The sequence below is a fragment of the Haliaeetus leucocephalus genome, unplaced genomic scaffold (assembly GCF_000737465.1).
Source record: "Haliaeetus leucocephalus isolate CR32 unplaced genomic scaffold, Haliaeetus_leucocephalus-4.0 Scaffold195, whole genome shotgun sequence".
Taxonomy (NCBI): Eukaryota; Metazoa; Chordata; class Aves; order Accipitriformes; family Accipitridae; genus Haliaeetus; species Haliaeetus leucocephalus.
The window spans coordinates 8,879,827-8,902,272 of record NW_010972631.1 but is presented as its reverse complement, the minus strand read 5'-3'; the positions used below and the strand labels follow the sequence as shown (position 1 = coordinate 8,902,272).

At 39.9% G+C, this 22,446-nt stretch overlaps 1 protein-coding gene across 5 annotated transcripts in view; it reads left to right on the top strand.

Moving 5' to 3' along the window:
• The first annotated feature begins 956 nt into the window (after positions 1–956).
• Positions 957–22,446, top strand: part of FAM135A (family with sequence similarity 135, member A) — a 70,335-nt gene continuing 48,845 nt past the window's right edge. For 4 of the 5 annotated variants that reach the window (XR_774246.1, XR_774245.1, XM_010565790.1 and 1 more), the window contains exons 1-2: positions 957–1,038; positions 5,424–5,544. Coding sequence is in view for 3 of the 5 variants with exons in the window: in XM_010565790.1 (XP_010564092.1) it covers positions 5,468–5,544 (77 nt within the window). In the remaining 2 variants the exon portion in view is untranslated. Of the gene's footprint in view, positions 1,039–5,423; positions 5,545–22,446 lie in introns of those variants that run through there. The other variant, XM_010565791.1, reaches the window with a different exon arrangement.

Genomic DNA, 22,446 nt, shown 5'->3' with positions numbered 1-22,446 from the left:
CAAAACCAGTTTAGTTTCATGGCTTGCCTGCACAAGCTGTGATAGATTTTGTGTTTGTATTTCTCTGAAACATAGGTACAGAAAGGATGCAAAGTTCCTCTAAGAAGGGATAACTAAGCATTTGCTTTTCTTTTGTGTCTGAAATCTAAAGGTCATCAGATAAAAGGGAGACTTTGGTTATTTTTTAGGGTATTTTTTTAAATACCCTAATGGTTTAAGAATACAGGGGAGGTAGACTGATTCTTAGCAAACATTTTTAAGGTAGTGGTTTAGTAGGAGCTTCAAGGAGAGTTTCAGAGTATTAGGTGGCACTGACCTACCTGTAACGTTTGCTCTAAGAAAGTGGGTTCTTAGTCTTAGGGCTCTCCCCCTTTTCCCCTGAATTTTGTCTCCTGAGGAGAAGGGACATGAGATTTAGCAGGAGAATTTCATCTGACCTATTCTTGTAAGTTGTCTCCTCCCTGGTAGCTATGTAGGACTGCGTGGGGGCATGAGCTGTATTTGATGACTCAGGCCAGAATATCCTCCCACCTCCTCTTTGCTACGTTGCTGGTGGTGAGCTGAGAGCCTCTCTGGAGATTGGGGTGGCTGTGGGTGTACTGGAGTCCCCCGGGAGCTGGATTTTAGAATTCCTTGGTGAATACAGGCATAGTTTGGCTGAACATGGCAATGTCAGCTTTGCCAGAGCATGGGCTTCATGAGAAGTTTTATTTTTTTACTTTATTTTGGAAAAATAGGTATCAGACTGCTACACTTGCAGAAAGCTGAAAACTGCAGTGCAGGAACCAAGGGCAGATTGGAGAATGCTGGTAGGCAGTACATGTATGATTGTTGGAGAGGACAGGATGGGGGCTGTTATTCAGATGCAGGAAAAGAGAATGAAGACCATGAGTACTGAAAAGTTCTAGGGATACTGCTCTTAGTAAAACATTTTTGTTTGTTTGTTTTTTAGTTCAAGCAGTATGTTTTTGACAGCAATAGCGAAGAACTGGAAGACTGGTTAATTAACATACTAAAATGGAGTATTTACCAGTGGAGGTAAGACATTCTTTGAATGTACTGCGGTTTTGTTTCTTAGCATTGTCGTGCAGTTCCCAATACAATTAGCTAGCTTAATGGCACTGTTACACAAGCATTTCTCTGAGAACAAAGCTGGTTTACGAGGTTTCTGTACACCCCCATCTGTCTTTTCATTGCACTCTCAGGTACTCTGATGCAGCAGCTGTAAAGTATCACTAAAATGATCAATTTAGAAAAAAACAGAATCGAGAAACATTTTTTCCTTCTGATGGTCTTTTAAAATCTCATATCCTGTGATCCATTTTGTATTGTGGCCTCAGAAAAGCTTGGTTTGGATAACTGAAGACGTGGTGAGCTAGTGTGGGGACAGCATCAACTGGCTAGGATATGTAGGAGACTTGCTAACTTAAGAAAATAGATAAATCCCCAGAAATGTGAAGAAAGGTAAAGTTTTGGACCTCAGTATAGGATCAAGTGGCTTTAACTGACATTTTAACTATTGGAGATGTTCAGTCTCGGTGCTTAAGTATTTTTGAATATGGAAGTGCTGTTTTGATTATAAGTGTTAAGTAATTACCAAAAGTTACAAAACCTTCTGTTCTAACCTGTGTATTGGGGTATTCTCATTTATTATTAGATCTTCTGATACATGTTTATATGCTGCATTAACCTCTGTTGCTCATATGTAGAGAGCTCCTGCTGAAGGATTCTTCTGCTTCTTACAGGCAGACAGAGCAAACGTGCAGTTCAGTAGCTCGGTTTCTGAATGCTAATTATATACTTTAAAATACAACAATAAACTCACTAAGTATTGAAATAAGTTGTGAACGTTTATTGTCATTGAAGTTAGTGAAGTTTAGCTGTAAATTTAAATGGAATCTCTAGAAATAAATACTTCTACATGAGTTTAACTTTTTTTGTTGGCTTTTATATGATTAGCATACAAAAATTAAAGACATTGTCCAAGTTTGAGTTTCTCCTTTAAAAATTTAATCACTGCATAACACTTTCTATTATATAGTTCAAAGAACACTGTTTTCCTTTGCACTGATGTGAAGGACTTTGACAGAAAAGTAGTGATTTGGTTTATGTCAGCCCAGGGCAGTGAATGCTCCCCTTCACCCAGGTTAAGGTGCACGTGGAACAAGCTGATGCCTGGCAAAGAAAAAGCCATCCTCAGCGGTCCGCTGACAGACCGCAGTCCCGGCTACCTGCGGTGGCATGCAGCATTGCTTTCTGGATGCACCTTTTTGTGAACTGTAGCTCAATATTTCTTACTAGTTTTGCAGTTGATACTGAAGCAAGGCATGGGTGCCACTTTTCCAAATACTGTTGGTGGCTGAGCAAGGACTGTGTTAACTGGATTAAAACACATGGTGCTGTGTTGTGCAGGCCCGTGTTTGCTGGGCCCTGTGTTCGCTCTGCAGGGATGGCCTGCCTAGGCAATTATTAGTGGGCTGGCTTGGGATACTAAGTCAGCTCGACAAAGGAGGGAGGGAGTGGCCCCAGCTAGAGCCCTGTTAGACACAATAGAAATACCACAAGTTCACTGGACAGCCCTTTTGGCAGTAATGCAAGATGTGGCTCTCCTAGCTTTTTTTGTTGCATTAACTCATTCATAAAATGGACCTTTGAACTTGTCTAACTGGGCTAGTTCTGGATTGTTCTGAGTTTTCCTACTGGGGACTTGAGGGATCCTGAAGCATTTGGAAGTGACTGCTTGGCCCAACAACTCCTGCAGGAAGAGTTTTCCCTTCTCTTAGTGGAGGCAAACTGTTCAGGGATGTAGACAGTGCCGCTTGTAGTGCTGTGGAGTCAGAGGGGTGTGATGTCTTCCTCCCTTGAAAATGTAGTTTCATCAAAATGCAGGCTGGAGGAGACTGCCCCGTGGCATCCTTTGTCTAAGTCCTTTTGCTTTTTGCCTGAGTGTTTTAAAGTGGGCTCCTTTCTGAGGCATTGGACAGTTTCGTCACAGGTTTTATGCACAGCCCACAAGGTTTGTTGCCCAGTGACCAAGTGTCATGACAGGTCTTGGATCTCTGCTCAGCGGCAGGTTAGGTTCCATTTGCAGAAGATACGCTTGCATTTTGGTAGGTGGTGCACATGTGATAATGCAGTATGGCAACCCCAGAGAATTAGAGTGCAGAACTACTTGATTCTAGCTTAAAAGACCACTGTGGACATCCCTACACAATCCTATAGACGAAGCAGTGGAAGAGGGAGCTGTTGCAAAGCCTGTAGGTTATCAGTGACAGTCCTAACGCTGCATACTGTAGCAAAACTTGTGGCATCATTCAATTAATCTGTTGAAGTCCCTTGATTGAAATTTGAATGATGACAGGATTTTTAGACAAGCTGGGTTAATAGCATCATCTAGATGCTGTAGTTTTGATCTTACAGTAAGGGCCCTTGATCTGAATTCTTCATATTGTCATAACTCAGCTTCAGAAGCAAAATTCCTCTTACCCTGTCCCCTGTTACTTCACTAACATACTGCTTCTGTGTTTTTGTAAAGTGCTTGCAGAGTCCTTGTATTGGCTGTTAAACCAAGGTCAGAATTAACTTGTTTATAGTTAAAAATCTAGACCTGTGCTATGGTGCTTGAAGCCTTCCAGCTCCTCTAGAGTGAGTACAGAAAGGTAAATCTTATCTTGAGTCATATGCCAAGATAATATACTTAGTAGGCTAGAGGTAGTCCCTAAAGGCACCTTTGCTTTCAGGTGAGTGATATCTGCTGTGGTGATGACTTTTTTTGCCAGCTACTCTGTTTCAGTCTTGGTAGTACTGCCTGCTGCTTCACAAACACCCAAATGCATGTTCAAAATTTTGGAAACAAAGAACCCCCATGATCCATTCAAGCTCCAGCCAGGCTAGCTTTTTTATGTTTACTGCTTCTGCATTAAACCCAGAAGATGGACTAATGTGCACGAAGGATAGGTATTTTGGTTTGCTTTTTCCTCAAACCAGACAGTGCTTGCAGGAACTGGGAAGTTTGAAGACAAATGTTTGCAGAAGTGTTGTCTATTTTATTAATCTGGTTGATATTGTTGGAGGAAAAACAGCAGAACTTGATGAAGTCCTGTTGTGGTTTAACCCCAGCCAGCAACTAAGCACCACGCAGCCACTCTATCACTCCCCCTCCTCAACTGGACAGGGGAGAGAAAATACAACAAAAGGGTCATGAGTCGAGATAAGGACAGGGAGAGATCACTCAACCAATTACCATCACAGGCAAAACAGACTCAACTTGAGGAAAATTAACTTAATTTATTGCCAATCAAACCAGAGTAGGGTAATGAGAAATAAAACCAAATCTCAAAACACCTTCCCTCCACCCTTCCCTTCTTCCCAGGCTCAACTTCACTCCTGGTTCTCTCTCCCTCCTCCCCTCCAGCAGCGCAGGGGAATGGGGAATGGGGGTTGGGATCAGTTCATCACACGTTGTCTCTGCCGCTTCATCCTCTTCAGGGGCAGGACTCCTCACGCTCTTCCCCTGCTCCACTGTGGGGTCCCTCCCATGGCAGACAGTCCTCCACGAACTTCTCCAGCGTGGGTCCCTTCCCCGGGCTGCAGTCCTTCAGGCACAGACTGCTCCAGCGTGGGTCCCCTGCGGGGTCACAAGTCCTCCCAGCAAACCTGCTCCAGCCTGGGCTCCTCTCTCCACGGGGCCGCAGGTCCTGCCAGGAGCCTGCTCCAGCGTGGGCTTCCCCCTCCTCCGGGCATCCCCCTGCTCTGGCATTTGCCGCATAAACCTGATACAAGTCTGTAGGATTTTAATATAAGTATCAGCAGGCAGTTGTAAATTAGCGGGAAGGTGCCAGTCTGTGACTGTGAAGAAGGCATTGAGAATTAACACTTTAGTGCTAACAAAGACTGACTAAAAATGGGCGTGTTGCCCTCCTTAACTCCTGCCTTCCCTCTAGGATCTCTCCATCTAAAGCCCTACATGACCTGGTCTGGCACTTTTTCTGCACTGTTTGGCCACACTGTAATTCAGCTGTCCCTGTCCTCATGTCAGAGTTGAGGCACTGCTGCCTGCACAGTCATTCTGCTTCAACAAGAGCTGGAAGCAGACTATGCTCTTTTTCTCCTTGTCGGCAGTATTTTTCCCTCTCCAGCCAAGTGCCAGAGCAGAGCTGCAGTACATAGGTATCAGTAAGTGCCAGGATTGTATTATGCTGATGGTGTGTTGTGATACTTCTCTGATAACATTTGATTCCTTCACAACAAAGATAGAAGTTATTGTGGGCCAGATTTGGTACATCCTATATTCTTGTTTACCTCAGGGCCTGTATATTTAAGGAAGCTGCACAAAATTGTGTATAGCGTTGTCCTTTTTAAGGACCAGATAGACATTATCCCCAGCTTGTGTTCTAAAAAGTTTGTTTTCTGTTTGTTTTCAGTAACTAAGGTGCTGACAAGTTTTGACTTCTTCATCCTCATAAACATGAGTGAAGTTCAGGCTATGGTAGAATTCTCCGTGGAGCTCCACAAATTCTTCAATGTGGATTTGTTTCAAAGAGGGTAGGTAGTGCATTCTTTCAAACTTAACTATGATGGATGGCTGATGTTTGAAAGACTTTAATGGGTACCGTCATGTAGCGTTGCTTCATGTATTGTTGACTATTTCTATAGTGATTTGAAAATTTTTTTATTCATTATTGGAAAGGCATATATTTTCTAGGAATTAAAATTAAATACTCAAATAATTTGGCCTAAAACTTAAGTTGTAATAAAACATTTTTTGTCTAATTGGTGAGGAGGGGAAGCTCTGTCGATTTGGAGGGTAGATTATATTCTTACCCAAGCCTTTACCCTTTCATATCTTAATTTCTGTAATCCCTTTTGTTTGAAATACGATAGGTGTTTTTCTTGAATCTTAAAAATGTTGCTGCCCCAATTAACTTATTCATTTATCAGTTTGTCACTGGAGAACTTTACCAGCTTCTCTCCTCTTCACACTGTGCTGTGCCTCCACAGTTACAGAAGACTCCATACTGCCTCATTAGACTCTCCTGACCTCTTCTTAATCCACCTGGTCTCTGTAGAAGGCTTTTTCACATTCCTGTCGTTTGATATTACCTGATTGTCCCCAGATTATGTTCTAAGGTCCTCCTTTCCCATGGCTATGTAGGAAATAATCCTTTGTAGCTTATTTTCAAGTTATGAAAGATTATTTGTCATCATGTTGTGGTACATTGCCCTTCTGTCAATCTTCTAACAGACTACCATAAAAATACATGTCAGTGTTGCAGTTCCTGTGATGTTTGTTTTAGATAAATCTGGTTGAGGCTGTGTCAGTGTTCACAGACAGGGAACGATATATATCATTGTTGATTTATAATAGCTCATTTTTCCAAAACATTGTAGAATAACTTTCCTTGGAAACATTTTAGTAATAGGAAAACACATTTTTTTTTTAACCTTGTCATCATTCAAGGCAGGTGGGGGCAGTTATTGGTTTTGGTAGGGCTGGTTTTTTTTGGTTGGTTGTGGGTTTTTTTTGACAGGGTGAGTTGATGAAGGTAAAGTAACAGGAAAATTTCATTGCTTTGGGATGCACATAGTTCCTCCACCTTGCATTAACCCTCTGAGGTGCATATATGGGGGAAGAGCGATATTAAAAAAAAAAGGTAGGATTGGGAAGGAGCTCAGCAGAGAGAGGCATAAAATACTGTTATAAAACATATCTTGGCTAGCTAGCCTCTATCTTTGCCATGTTACTGTTAGTTTTCATCTATATTTTATAAAAGCTAGCTTTTCTCTGAATTTGACCTGAAGCTGGTACTGACAGAAGTGATTACCCATTACACTTGCTACTGTTTGCGGTCAAAGAATATGCAACAAACTGTCTATGTCCTCTTTTTAGGGAAAATTGTAATTTCACTCTTTATCGGAAGAGGAGGATTAAGGAAGGCTTAAGAGGTCTGGGAAAATGCTGAGAATATTCTAATTACTTCAACAAAAAAGCACAGTCTGTTGAACTGTAGCCTTTTTTAATCTCTGAAATTGGTGAGGAAGGAGCGTGTAGACTATGGCAGCATGTTAACTCTAACAGAGAAGAGCCTGAAGAGAAGAAAGTCTTTGGGTTGTCTTAACCTTACAATTCAAACAAGTCCTCAGAAAGGCAGTTGAAAAGCAAAGCACAGCAGTATAATTAGCAGTGCTCTACTTGGCATGTTTCTTTTTAGCTTACTGTTTAAAAAGCAGTGAATTCACAGGGCAAGTTCAGAGAGGTGGAAAGCTGACATAATGTGGAAAGTGACATGAGCAGATACTACCTCTCTGGTTTCAAGCTGAACCTTTAACTCTGGACACGTTCCCTTAGAAAACAATGTTGGGAAGGAGAGGGAGCTTCCAGAATAATTTGAAAGAGTGTGTATGTGACTATGGAAATAATTTCTGTCAACTTGGGTAAGTTCTAGTATTTTTCTAGGGAACTGTCTTTGTATTTATTGGAGACAGGATGTAATATTTACATTACTGGAGGAGCTCTTGGATGATGGATTGAATCAGCAGAACAGGAAATCTTTAGTTTCATTGTTAGCCTCCTATTTTTGAGCTACCACTGTGTTTAGCGTGGTTTCTCTCACCAAAAGTCAGGTGTAGAATTGATTGTATTCCGGGTTTGTTTAGGATTGTGTGCATTCAAGCCTACCTAACTTAGCATGCCTGTCTCATGGTGTTAGAAGCATAACGACCTTCTGAATTGTTTAAAATAAAATGTCGGCTATTGCAAGTAACCACATCAAGCTGATCAAGCTCCTTCTTAAAACTTTGCAGATTTTTATCCAAACTGTTTGGCTGGAGAGTGAGTCCAGATTCTCACTCTTCTGATTATTGGAGACAGCATAATTTCCAGCCTAAATTTCCTTCTGTTCAGTTTTTAGTTGTTTTTCTTAACAGCTCTGTCCTATGCTTTGAATTAATCTTATCGGTCTGAGTGTTCACCCTTATGTATTTTTAGATGTCAGTCTTTTGTCTCTTTCATTAAATATGAACTAAGTCAGTTTCGTCATTTGAATTTGTGGCACATTCCCCCCCCCCTTTCTGTAGAGTCCACATATCCCAATAGCCAGTTAAAATCATTGTTATCTCTTCATGGTTTTATAACTATCTGAAGAAATCTGCCAGCTATGGCATCTTGGGTTTGTATCTGTAGTGACACTTTTGCCAGAAGCACTTATGAATGTGTTTACATTAACAATTAATTTGGTACTTTAGGAATGAATTACTAGAAGCAGTGTTGACATCCCTATATCTATGTGGTTCCAGGGTTACTTCAGACTAGATTTAATCTCGTCCTCTGGACCAGATGTTTTGCATCGTGAGTGTATTTTGAAGTTGTTCATACCAGTAATTGGTTCAGACCTTTTTGTCCCCTGGGGGCTGAAGTGCATTTTGTGACATGTAGGTCAGAGCCTGTGGTTTAGCTTTCTCCAGGAGACATCTAGGCTATATACACGGAAAGCTCTCAGTGAAATGGACCAGCATGCAGCAAGCCAGGATCATTGGGGAAAGTGCCTCAAAATGACTCTGGTGATCTAAACCAATCAGTAGTGTGGACTCAGCCAAAATTTCTCATAGTATTTCACTCAAGGTCAAATTTACCTGAAGGGTCCTCTAACGGACTCACTGTTATAACCATGTTATTCTCCTAACTGACCCTTTAAAGCAGACTCTTTATTTTCTTTACTTTTAGATAACTGTTGTTATTCTAAGTGGAGGAGAATTACACAGAGCAGACACCTCATTCTAATACATGAGACTTGTCTGTATGTGTGGCTCCCTGCTTCTCATCTAGTTCAAGAAAGGTTGTTCCTATGTCCGTGGTGAGTCTGGTGGTTAGCTTCTTCTGAAAGTTGCACTCTAGCTGTAAGTTGCAGAAGTATGTGGTATAGTTAAGTAGTATCCTTATCTAATACAGCTATCTCATTACATTTTCTTACAACTCTATGGCACTTCCTTAAAACCCAACTTGTTCCAGGTAGCTCTGTTGGTTTAATTTAATCTGTTGTTACATTCAGATAAGGCTTCACATAATTCTCCTTTTTGAACTAGTGGGATGGGAATTTTTTCCCAAACAGCGATTGATATGTGAGTATTGTGTGACAAAATGAATAAAAGAAATGCAGTTGTTTGGGACCTGTGAGAATGATGGTCTGAGATAGTGAGGCTTCAGGCTGTTTTGTCATCTTAGCTCATAAAAGCTGCAGTTAAATTTGGGCTCCATAGTGCTGCCCTTTTATAAATACAAAGGGAAATGTAACATAAGCTTGAGTGAGATGTGGACTGCAGAAGTGGAGAATGAGTTGAGAGGAAAACTGGTTGGATGATTGGGCTCAAAGAGTTGTCAGTGGTGCAAAGTCCAACTTGCAGGTGATGACTGATGGCATCCCTGATGGATAGATACTGAGTCATCAGTTTAGTGTTTTGATTAACAACCTAGACAGAGTGCCTTTTCAGCAAGTTTTTGAATGATAACAGATTGCCAGGAATGGTTAGATACCCTGGAGAACGGAGCTGCTCTTTGGAGGGATCTAGCCAAACTGGAGAAATGAGCTCATAGGAATCTCATCAAGTTAAGGGCAAATGCAAAGTCCTTCAGATGGGGTTGAATAACCCTATATGTCAGTGCAGGCTGGGTATCAGCTGGCTAGAAAGCACCTTTGAAAAAAAACCACCACCTGGGCATCCTGGCAGACAACAGGTTAACCATGAACCAGCAGGGTGTTGTGGCAGAAGGGCAATTGCATCCTGAGCTGTAATAGCCAGAGTGTAGCAGCAGTCATAGTTTGGAAAAGCAAGGTCTCCATCCTTCCTGTGTTTTACTGCCTGACTCCTACCAGCAGCTTAGTAGTACTGTCAGGCTGTATTTCCCACTTAATCAATTTTCAAAGCAGGATACTCGTCTCTCCATACTGATTTTCCTCTTTGAAAAATCTGCAAAATAGATACTCAATATGTTTGTATTTTTTGCAAAAATATTGTCACATACGCTTGAGAACTATTAGAGATACAGGGTTTCTCTGTGATGAGACCAGAATCTGGGATTTCTGGACACGTATGATAGTTTAATATTACTTTCTGTGCTGGAGATGGGGAAAAGATTTTGTGGGGTTTTTTTTTCTGTTTGGCCAGTATCTTTGGACACAAGCTATTTCCTGAAATAATTTTCTGCCACACTGACAAATACTGTGTCTGTGTTACTGTGCTTCCCTATTTATATTTCCATTCACATGTTGTCTCTTATTTCTGTGAGTCCTTTAGCATAAGGACTCTTCTCTGTTTGCACAACAGACAGCTAGTTAATTTATCAGTTCATTACTGAAAGGCCTATACTACCTACTTATAATAATCATTAATAAGAATAACCTTTTAATACTTTGTCGACAAGCTTGTTCCAGGGAACTGAAATGAAAATCAGTTTCGGATGTAGAACAGATGACAATGTTCTCTCGAAACATTTTCATATGCACTTAAGAGCATTGCATGCTTGTTTTTTGTAGTGGTGATGTTATCAGCTCTAGATGGGCAGTTAGAATATATGATGTCCAGGTAATGTGATTTTGACCTGTATTTTCCTGATGTTTAAAAGTTTGTGTGGGTAGGAGGTTGGAGGACACCAGTGGCAATTTTAGCACTGTTTGTAACAGAAGTTTGGGATACTTACAACACTTCCTACTCAACCTCCTGCCACTGCCTCCTGATGATTATGAATGTTATTTACAATGCTGTTCTTCAAAGATGTTACTGTAAGAGCAAGTTGTCTCTTACTCATTTTTCTTTTGTAGACTGTGGATGCTTACCCTCCACATTTACATGTGTGTTTTGTATGTGTCAGCATCCTAAAGAGAGATGTAAATATATTGAGCATTTCTGAATTCAAACAACTGGTTATTGAAAGTGCCACAGTACTTTGTAGTGCTCAGTTTAAATCACAGTGTTCCACCACCTGATGATGAATCATGACATCTAACTTGGAATAGTTACACCTTTCTTGTGGGTAGCAAGAGAAGTTTCCTGGTAACCCTCAACTGTGAGAAGATGAGGTTTTCATTTCTCTGGAGCTGTGTGTTGCTTTTTCACCTGTGAAATGGCAAACCCAATGAGCTAAAGAAACTTAGCTGATGATTTGTAATTTAGCATTGCGCGCACATTGCTGCAAGATCTGCTTTGAAAACAGCTTTAGTCTACATCTTCCCTCTCTCTCTGCATTCTTATAATCCCAATGTTAAATTCTTACTTTGTCACTAATCATTCGTTATTTTGTCAGTAATATACATGTACACAATTGGCCAAAGCTGGATTTAGACAATTTTCAATATTAATGTCTCTATGTATGTGCTTTGTCTTTATTTTTTTGTAGCAGTTTTCTTTATGAAGTAGAATATCTGCTGTTTCATTGTGGGTTTCAGAAACAGAACTTGGTGATGGTTATTCTATCTAAGTGTGAATTTGTTGTTAATTCAAGTAGACTATGAATGGTGCAAGTAAAATAAAGTATTGACAGTAGCTGTTTATTATAGCTGCAGGTTTACATTCGTGCTCAGTGTGTCTAGTTTAATCTGTTATTCGACTTTATTTTCGGTTAAAAGATTCTTGCAAAAGCATATGAAGAATTTACATTAGTAATGTAAGTCTACCACACTTTTTAAAGTGTTTTTGCTTTAGAAATACTGGTTAACAGATGGAAGAAGAATATTAAATACCTTCCACAGAAGAGACTTTAGCAGATTCTAACATAAAACACATTTTTGGAGCCGTATGATATCTGAAATTAGGTTATTGGTAAGATTTCAGTAGCACTAACTTGCTTGTGAACCTAAGTCCCACTGGAAGTAAAAGGAATTTAAGCTTCAGAGACTACTGGAAATTTAGTCTTATGGTATTCTTCTGTTCCATAGATTTATGTTTTTCCATGTGCAGATACTTACTGATAATGTCTGAGCAGCATTGACATTTTATGCTTCCATGTGTGGTTGCGTAGTGTAGCATAAAAGAAAATACGCTCAATCAGAGTATGAATTTTAATTAATCTTAATATGATTACACAGTAATTTCATGAGAAATAATGCACTATATGAAAAGTTTCATTTTTTTCTGGATCCAGTGAGTTGTCTACATTAGTTTTATAATTTGTTAACAGGAAATTAAAATTTGAAGAGTACCCTTATAGTAGGATCACTTTTCTTTCTCCTGGCTACATGAGGAATGAAAAGGTTTTGTCCTTAAATAAAGAAGTAGCCTCTGCTAATGTTTTGTGTTGTTAGCATATTATCAAATAACAAACTCTTAATGGACAAGGAACATTCAGGCTCACCTGTTTGGTTTTCTTTTTAATTCATACCACCCAGTCATACTTGTACTTTCAAACTATGTTTCTGTATGACATAGCTTTCTGGAGATAAGTGGTGTGAATTGCCTCCTGACATGTAGCTTATCTTCTGAAGTATTGTACTGTGATCTTTACGTAATACAGTCTTTACGAAGGGAGAAGCAAGCTGTCAAATTTGTCTTAACAGTTGCAAGATGAGCTCTGTTCTTCAGCTTATGGTTTTACAATCATACAAATAGCAGTAATACAGGTTTAAGATTTGGAGGGCTGGGCTGTAAACTCAAGGGAATAGTCTGTCTAGGAAAAATAATGCGAATATTTTTCTTTTGGTTTTATTTTTATTTTTTAAAAGTGGATCAGTTTCTGATTCCAGTTCAACAGTGGATGCACACACACACGTCCTGCTTGCTTTGAGGCAAGAGTGTGTAAGACGGTGAATGAGCAGTGGGGAAGCCGTATTTTAAGTTGGCATTGCTTCAGAAGTTAAAAGTTAGTATCATCAAATATCCCATTAACCCTTCTTATGTGTCTGAGAGACCAGTGACATGGTCTGGTCCCAAAGAGCAATAACAATTTGAAGTACCATATGATGGTACTTCAGAATCTTATTTTCTAAAATAAAAACCTTGTATTTGTTGAGAATAGGATTTGAAAAAGTAAGTGGAAAATTAAGCACTGCTTCCTTTCATTTAGCTGATAAATTAAGGCTTTTGAAGTATACTCTGCCTTAGCTATGTGAGTGGAACTGAAGACATGGGGAGGTTGTACTGCTTGTCTGCAGATATCTGAGTACAATGTCTGTATTAGGAGACTTTTAGCTGCGCAGGGAAGCTTATCTAGGAGTCATCTAGAGCCATTGTAAATTGGGTTTCTACTCTGAAGCCTAGAGAATTACCACCTCTCCCCGCCATGTTAATTCCTAGAAGACTAGCCTTCACCTTAAGAAACTAAATCAGATCCTGAAGCTACCTGTTTTAGGTATGTATTCTGATGTGTAAAGATGATGGTACAGGTGCTTATTTCTTCAATCATTATTCATAGTTGTATAGCTAACAGTTGGTAATTGTAGTTGTCCTGGAGGTATGTTTTACAAAAACTTAGGTAGTTTGGGTTTTTTTCTTGCATCCCCCCCATATTGGTTGAAAAAATAACCTTAAATTTTGTCAAATGTTGATGGGTACTCGTTGCATATTCTAGACTTCTCAGATATTGGGTACAAATTCCAAATCACCTGAATTTTGAACCTGTTGTGAAACAGCATTCTCATCTATGGATTTGTAATTGGCTTGAGCGAGTACAACTGCATGTATCTGCCAAAAGGTGTGACATGCATGGTCTTCTCCTGTTTTGTTTGCTCTTGCAGTCATGCACTTCTGTGGTCAGTAAGACAGGCTTGCTTTTGGCAGCAGTGTAGTCGGAGAGTGGGATTAGGCTGGCAGGAACACTGGGCCAAGGGTGTAGATGTTACAGGTAGGGAGATCTTTTGGATAGCAGCTGCCTGAGCAAGGTGGTCCTGCTTCTAGTGCTTTCTGTGTGCCTCCAGTAATGCTCTTCTACCTTATGGTTGGTCAGCTCAAGACGGTAAGCCAGCAGAAAAATAAGAAAACCCACAGAATATGATTCTGGTTTTGCCAGTTTTCTCTCTCTGGCACACATCAGGATCAGACATTCTGTCAGTGCTGGTGCAGGAGGAGTATGAAATACACTGGAGGAGTGGGATCCCTACTTCTGTTACTAACTAGCTTTTGGGTTGGTTTAACTGTAATATGGGACTGAGTCCTGAGAGAAATGTCTGTAAAAGTTCCAACTCCTGTGTTAGGAAGACATCTCTTGAACAGGAGAGGCCATTATGTCAGTATGATCTGCTGAGTGAGAGAGCCCAGAGATTAGTATGTTCTGAAACAAAACCTCTGTTTGAACTTCTGCCTTCATCTCGGTTGGCATCCCCGCCCGTAGGATACAGAGTTATGACAGACGTCAGGTATGTCAATTCTAATTTCCCTAAGCTCTCATGTAGAGATACAGAGCTTGCCTGGCAATGCTAGTTTGCAGAGTTTCTGCCTTTGTTGCTGCTGGCTGCTTCGTGCCGCTGCAGTGCACTCCCCTATCGGTTGTGCTGGCTGAGCCGCTGTAGCGGCCTGCTGTAAGTTGAGCTGCTGAATCGGTCCAATTTGCAGAATTGCTCTGCAAGTAGTGCATTGGTGTAATTGAGAAAGGTGGCAATGTACTGCAGCAGAGGGGCAAGAGTGAGTGCCTGGGAGGACAGTGCAGAGGAAAAGGGGAAAACAGAACTCCTTAAACTTGATTTTTAAAAAAAATCCTTATATTGTAAAAGTATAGTCTCATTTTCAAGACATTATTCTTGGTATTTCTTTATTATGAGGAGGGGCAGGATTTCCCAGATGCCAGCTTGTGTGAGTTACAAAGAGAAGGACTTGGACAACTGCAGAAGACAGAGGGACCCACCCCTGATATTTGCTGGGGAAAGGGCCCTAATCACCCCCAGAATGCCAAATCCCTTTCTGTACGTCAGCTCTGAAAGGAGGAAGGAGATGGTAGAAAGGTGAGTCTGCAGGCATCCAGAGCAGCAGAGACCCCTCAGCTTCCAACTCCCCAAGGAGAACTTGGATTCTTCTTCAGTGGGTTTTACAGATCCCAGCTTAGAGGCAGCAGTGGTGGGAGGTGAGTCTCATAAGGGGAACACAAGGTTTCAGTTACCCATCCCTATGGAAAGATTGAGGCTCCTCAGTGTACGTATACAGTAAATCATACTATCGCCTTGATGATCATCTCTGCACTTCAATCCTATTACTGTGGTTAGTGCTTCTTCTATGGACTTTTTCCCTTTTCCCCATCATACTGTTCTGCCCTTCTCAATTTTCATCTCGTAGTATTTTTGCATGCCTAACCTTCAGCAATTTGTTTCCTACCTTTCCTGAATACATTCCGACATGCAACTTATTTCAAACTATTTTGGATACCAAGTTTTCTGCAATGCTCATTACAGTTTTCTCAAAATAAAAGCCTTTGACAAACTGTAGACTTTAGAAAAATAATTATGTTGTTTTGTTTGCTTGTTTCATTTTTTAGACTCGTTGAGCAGGTTCAGTGGGCATTGCATGTCTTTGGGGTATCCAGCTTGTGCAATCTGGTAGGAGAAAAAGGGGTTTGGCTACTTTGTTTGTGCCCATGTAATTTGTTTAGTTTATTTAAACTGGCATCAGAAGGTTAACTCTTTTGAGTTCAGATTTTTAACTTTGTTCTTCTACGGATATATTTGCTGCCGTGTACTAGATGGGGTAGGTGTTGGGAGATCGAAGATATTTTTGGGGTAGGAAGTGGCTCTACTGTCTATTCAAGAACACCAACTTTTTCCTTTTCATGAAGGGGTAAGAAGTGGAGTGTTTGGGAGTCTCTTGCTTTCAAATCTTGAATGCTCACTTTACTCTTTGACATTCATGAGCTTTTAGGATCATCTTAATAAGAATGTTAATTTTGGAATTTAGAGAAACAGGTCTTGACTTCTGCTGCTAACTTTTCATAGCATGCTTGTAACATTATTCTCCTAATATTTTCTGATATTATTCCTTAAGAATTATGTTAATAGTGAATGCATAAATACAGTACACAGTGAGCAGATCTGCTTCTCTCAGTCTTTCTAGAGTTGAAACTCTTGAAGTTGAGGAAAAAAATAATTTACAGGAAGTGGCAGTACAATTTCAAATTATTTCTGAACATGGAGTCCCACCAGTAGCTTAACCTGACCTAAGCCCGTGTCATGTCACTGAAGGGAATGGTCCCAGTTTCTTCCCTGGCTATGTGGTCCTGCCTTCTCTAATAGCCCCTACTGGATTCTTTTTCTCCCTTTCCAGGTGGATGAGCGTGTTGATCTGATTTACTGTACAGTTGCTGGAACGTCAAAACTTGTTTGAGGAGGGGCAAAAACATATAAAAGGGGTTTTGGACTGCTAATTGCTCCTACTGGTGGCAGCACTGTCTTAAGCTGACTTAAATGAATCATGAAACTGCGTCTTGCTTGAAGGAAAAAAGATAGATGCTTCTGATTCTGAAAGACTGTTTTTCTTTCTTAGTGTCCTAATAACATCTCAGAGCAGCATGTTATATTTGAAACTATAGTGATTCAATTTAAAAAAATTGAACTAGAGGAGCTAATGTTACTTCCTTGAATGACGTAGCTTTCTACAGGGGAAAAGATGAATAAGTTGTTAAGGGATAAGAGTGATGACCTTTATTTGATGTATCTTGCATAAGACACAACAGTTCACATGGGCTTTCTTGTCATGATTTTTTGCAACAGTTTTCTTTGTCGTACCTGAATTTCCATCTCTGGTTAAGTGTAGGATGTATTTGCTCTTAAAACAGAGATTGCCTTTCATTAAAATAAGCTGTAAAGTGAATTGTAAGGCTTGTATACATGATTACTGACAGATGAGAGGAACAGAATTGCACAGCTGTAAAACTTAAAAAATTGGAAAGACCAGTAAATGCCAGAAAATGAGTTGTCAGACTTGTCTTCTGGTCTCCCATCTGTTGTGTTTGTTAAACCTTGATTTCAAAGTTAACATGTTATGATGTGTCTGAGTATAAACTGCTGCCTGTTTGCAAGGGGTGGGACTTCGAAAAATTGTGACCCTGGTTGCCAGGAAAACCTAATGTCCCATATCTTTGTCCCCAGAAAACCAAAATGTTCAAGCCACTCAGTGGTTAAACACTTGTGATACGTGATTTGCGAGGCTAGTGTGCTGAATCAAAAAGTCAAATGAAAAATACTTTCAAGCTAAATAAATAGAGCTTAAAAGTTGTCATTTAAGAGAATATGGGAAATTGTTAACCCTGAAGATGAGTTTCACGGAGCTGTTATCATTTAAAGATGCAAGGTAATTTAGTATGATTTCTTTCTTGTTCCCTTCAGTAATAACAGGAAATAAAAGAGAAGCTAAAACTATAAACATAGACTAATATAAGATATATTTGATTAAGTAAGAGCTAATCTAGTATTGTATGTTTATATGGCTCTTTAAAAAAAGCAATACTTATTTGAGAGTATTCCCCTTTCAAGTTTTGAAATAAATGTTCATAACCACTGCAGGAGTTCTGCCTGAGTGTGCCTGTGGTAAGAACATGGAGAAAAGGCTTTTGTAATAATAAGGCAAAATCCCCAGCTGCATTTACTTTCCCCTCTCTCCTGCCTTATGTACTTAATGCTGTTTCATAACAAGCTGCAGTGACTTATTTGAGGTATTAGTCTCCCAAATAATTCCCATCAAACTTCTGGTCTAATAACTCTTTTGGTTATATATATCTTTAATTGTCGGAAGTAATGTGTGCCATAGACACGTGAGGTACTTTTGAAAAGTAATTCACTTTCAAGAAAACTTGCTTTCAAATAAATGGGAACCTTTTATCTATTTCCTCTAAGTGTGCTCGTTGTTTTATTTATCTTAATAAAAATATGTTAGCCAGCTGGGAAATACCTGCATTTTTCATAGAAGGGAGTGATAGAAGATCTTAAAGTCTTTTGGGCATGATAATTTTCCTGCTGCTCGAGTATCTGAATTAGAATTTGTTAAATGAGATAAACCCCACAATTATAGCCGAGTGTAATCTCACGTTGGTCCATATTAGAAGTACTTATTACAAAGTGATTGCAAGATAAGAATCTTTTTATGTGTTCTATACCTGTGCTAAATAATTCCTTGTCTAGAGAAGCCCTGTAACTAGTTTGGTGGCCATTTGGTAGTCTGTGGGCTCCAGCTGTGTTTGGTAGGATTAAATTTTTATGGATGACTCTGCATTTCTCCTGGTAGGGAAAATTAAGGAACAAGTCTAACCAATTCTCTTCTCTTTTTACATTTGTCGCTTCAAGAATCAGCATTTCCTTGTCTGTGCTTTATTCTGTGTCTTCTTATATTCTCTTATTTCTGCTCCCTTACACCTTATTTTACTCCCTTTCTGATTTTCCTCTTTGCCCCTTATTTGTGTGCCTTTGCCTGGATTGCCTTTTTGCAGAATACTTATGAGGTTACAAAAAAATTCTGACAAATTTGTGGTAATGTTTAAAATAGAGTATTTGTGTTCCACGATCATTTGAAATGCTTGAAACATCAGAATGATACTCAGATTGCCTTGAAAAGTGCATGGATGCTGGCATTTGTTGGTACAGGCTTGTGACTGGTTGTGTGAAATGCTGAATATCTTTACTGCTCTTAAGATGGATTTTTTATAAATCCGTGAAAGAATTAGTAATGTAGGGTCTCTGCAGTAGCAAGGGGCTTAGCTTGTAGGAGAGAGGGATGTTGTACAGAAATAAAAGAACGTTCTCTCTCATTCGATACTTTCAATATTTTGCTGACTCAACCTCTCACCGCAGCAGGAGTTTCTGTTAGTACATGTTTGCTTCTGTGGGAAGAGGTGTGATCTGTCAAAGATCTGTAGAAGACACAGCCCTGCCAGGATCAGTCTGACGCAGCCATTACAATGGCATTGCTGCCTCCAGAGCTGCCTCTTCCTCAAGAGACTCGCTCCTCTGTCCGTTTTTCTCGCGGTTCCTCATTTCAGTGCCGCATTCCGTATTTACAAAACAGTGCTGCATCCCCAGCTCTGTTTCCCCGTGCGCCAAATGAAGCATGCTTGCATGAGCCGCTGCTCACCTTGGAAAAAGGAAGAGAGAAGTCTTACTGGTGGTCTGCAGCAGAAGGTGTGTTTTCAACGGGGCCTTGCATTCAGTAGATCCCAAGAGCTCTCCTGGGGTTTTGCCTATGCAGGGTCACAGCTGTTCGTTCATTTGGTGACCTGATAAATTTAGAAGCCGCCCTGCAGGTGACCCAATGTGCCTGTGAATTTTGCAGTCCACCATGTTCAACACTTGCTCTTGTTAATGGGACTAGAGCGTATTTGAAGTGTGCAGTGAGTGCAGTGGGATTCAGGGAAGAGGAAAGGTCAAACTCTGCTGTGTGCGCTTCTACCTTTCCTCTGCCTGGCGAGAGGAACTGCAAAAAGTTTCACCTCAACAATGAATTATATTATGAAGCTTTTTCAGGGCATACATTTCCCTTGGAATGTACTTTAGCTGGCAAAGTAAGTGGTTTTTCAAGTAAATGCTCACGCAGCTATCTGTGAAAGCACATATGCTTTTTTAATGCATGAGATTTATTTTTTTTTAATAATGGTTATCCTTTATGACTGCATTTACACACATTACTGTCTGTGGTTCCATGTGAGAGCATTAAAAATTCAAATAACCACTACTTCCTACATTTCCTTTTTTGTTGGTAGCAAGATACATTCCGGTTATTGATAAACCTACTTCTTACTCAGATTATAAATTATGTTTTTCAACAAACGTGATGAAAAAATTTACTTATGACCATCTAAATGATGATCCCAGGTTAAAAAGAAACCTGTCAATTTTCCTGGGTGAGAAAGCATTTTCTGGCACATGTGAGATTTTGAATCTTCAAGATTTTAAGGCAGCTCGATGGAAAGGATGTAATCCTCCATACAGGACGGACAGTAGAGGTCTCCTCTGCCTACAGGAGAGCAGTAATTCTAACTACCTTTTTCAGAAGACCTTTTCTTACAAGGTCTGTAGTAAGGACGCTAAGCTCCAGATATCCTTGAACCTTTTAATAGCGTGGTTATGGATTTGCATATGATTATATTAGGGACCAAATGAGATAAATGGACATCAGCAAGTACACTCATTTATTTACTGAAGAAAGACTGTATAGACTAGGGTTGGCAGAAATCTCCTGGATATTTATAAGCTTTCCACTGGTGACTTCAGCTTTGCTTGTGTATGCTGTCTCAGTAAACATCTCAACTATTTAGGCTATCTTGCACATTGTGAAGCAAATGCAAAGGTACCTCTTGGGGGATGGATGTGGAACTGTTGCAGGACAAAGCTTTTAAGCAGTGCGACCGGAGCAAGAGATCTGGTGTTCATCCTCAGCCTTGTGTCTGTGGCCAAGATAAGTAAGGGTAAATGCTGGAAGCATTTAGAGCAGGAGAGGTTGGCAAATTTTCAGAGGTAGTGTTGTAGATTGTCTTTTTTTTTTTTTTTCCTCAAGTCTATGACATTGGAAATTTGATAGGAACTGGAAGATGCTGCCTTTCAGAGAAGCAAGCAAATCAGCTGTTGCAAAGTAACTTGCCTGTGTACACACAGGAATGTCTTCCTGAGCTTAGACTTGGAAAAGCCAGGAGCTGGAATATGCTCTGTTCACAGATGTGTCTCCAACTTGTTTGGTGTACCAGCTCCCAACCATATGCACTTCTTGCTGCTTTGGCTTTTGGTCATCATGTTGTAAATTGCTGAACCCTGTTTTATAGGTTCCCTTTAACCTCTGGGATCACAGACTGATTCAGGGTGGAAGGGATAGTAACATGTCATATCATCCACCCTCATCCTGAAAGCAGGGTCAGCACTCAATCCAAACCATGTTGCTTGGACCTCTGTCCCCTCAGGTCTTGAAATCTTCCATGGGTGGAGATTCCACGGCTTATCTGGACAACCTGTTCCAATGCTTAAGTATCCTTAAGGCTGTTTCAAGTCTCACTTTTCTCAGTCTTCCTTTGGAGACTGTACTTCACATCACTCTTGCATCAGCAACGTGAACATCAAGCAGTTACAACCTGCTCGTTGTCTTGACAAAATAGTGCTAAAGACTCACTCAAAATCTTTTCGTTGTGTGGTGTCAGACCTTCATCCAAATGTCAGTCTGCTGGTTGTCTGAAAGCTGTTCTCTGCACTGCCCGTACTGCAGTGACTCACGTTAAGACTTTACTTCATTAGCTGCCATTGTAGCCTAGGCTTATAAAACGCCTGATTAGGTCTGCACATGCCACCCCTTGGAACGTGCTGGACTGGGGTTTGAAAGCGTTGGTAGACCCAAGCTACTTCGTCTGTTTGGGCACATTTGCTGTACCATTGGTGGCATGTTCTGTAGCATTGTTATTGTCTGGGATTTTCCACTACCCAGGATACCTGCATTCTCTCATTACATAAGATAATGGAGAGTTCATTGTATTCAGATCTTATTTATGGAGTATTTTAACAATATTAGGGATAATTGATAATAATTGATAATTAGTGATAGGTGAGTGACAAGTCCTTGATACTGAATTGTTATGTGGAGGCCCAAGCAGATACAATAGAATAGATCAGGTTTATGGGCCAGTTATTGTGTATATGAGAACTAAACAGTGTTTATGGTACAGCTGGGAAGTAGTTGAAAGTGACTTGGTTCTGGTTTTGTTTGTTGGTTTTTTTTTTAAATAGAAAAGGACACATTGCGACATAAATTGATCAATGAGTTGAACCAGAGATAGAAGGAAGATGAGGAAGGCAGGACTTGGGGGGAAGAGTGTGACAAGGCTCGATGCTTTTTTTTTTTTTTTTTGACATTTTTTTTAAAATTTGCTGTCAAATGAGGAATGGGTACCTTAACTTCAGAAAGCATTTCCTTATTTTGTGTATTACAAATGTCATTCCTTTGTGAATAAAGTACTCTCTTTCAGTATCATAGCTCTTCGTTTGCAGATAGATCCTTAATATATACAGTGTTTTAAGATGAGTGACAGTGAATAATTTGGGTAAATACTGTGTAGGAGGTTGTTTTTCTTATTTAAATATCTTGATGCAGTTAAATAATTGTTTCAAAGATCTAGACACAAGATTTTGAATTAATGTTTACATATTTGCCCTGAGCTGAACTTCTACAGGATTTTATTATTCAGATTAACAGGTGAACATTTTATGTTATAAACTGCTTAAAGTATAAATCTGCTAAAAATAAAGCCACCTGTCTCAAACTAGCGAACAGTACACCTTCATCTCCCCATTACCTGAGTTAAAATATATCGGGCAGGTAAAGGGTTTACTGGATAAAGTGTAGAATAGTCTGCTTTTGATTAATTGCTAGCAAGTAATAATAGGAAAAGGAAGGATGTCCTAACAGCCTTTTGGTTTCGCAAATTACATTCTAAGCACGAATAATTCTATTGATTGCTTTCTTTGAGGCCCAGATTGTAAACAGTCACTTAATAGCATCTTTAGGGCAAACGAG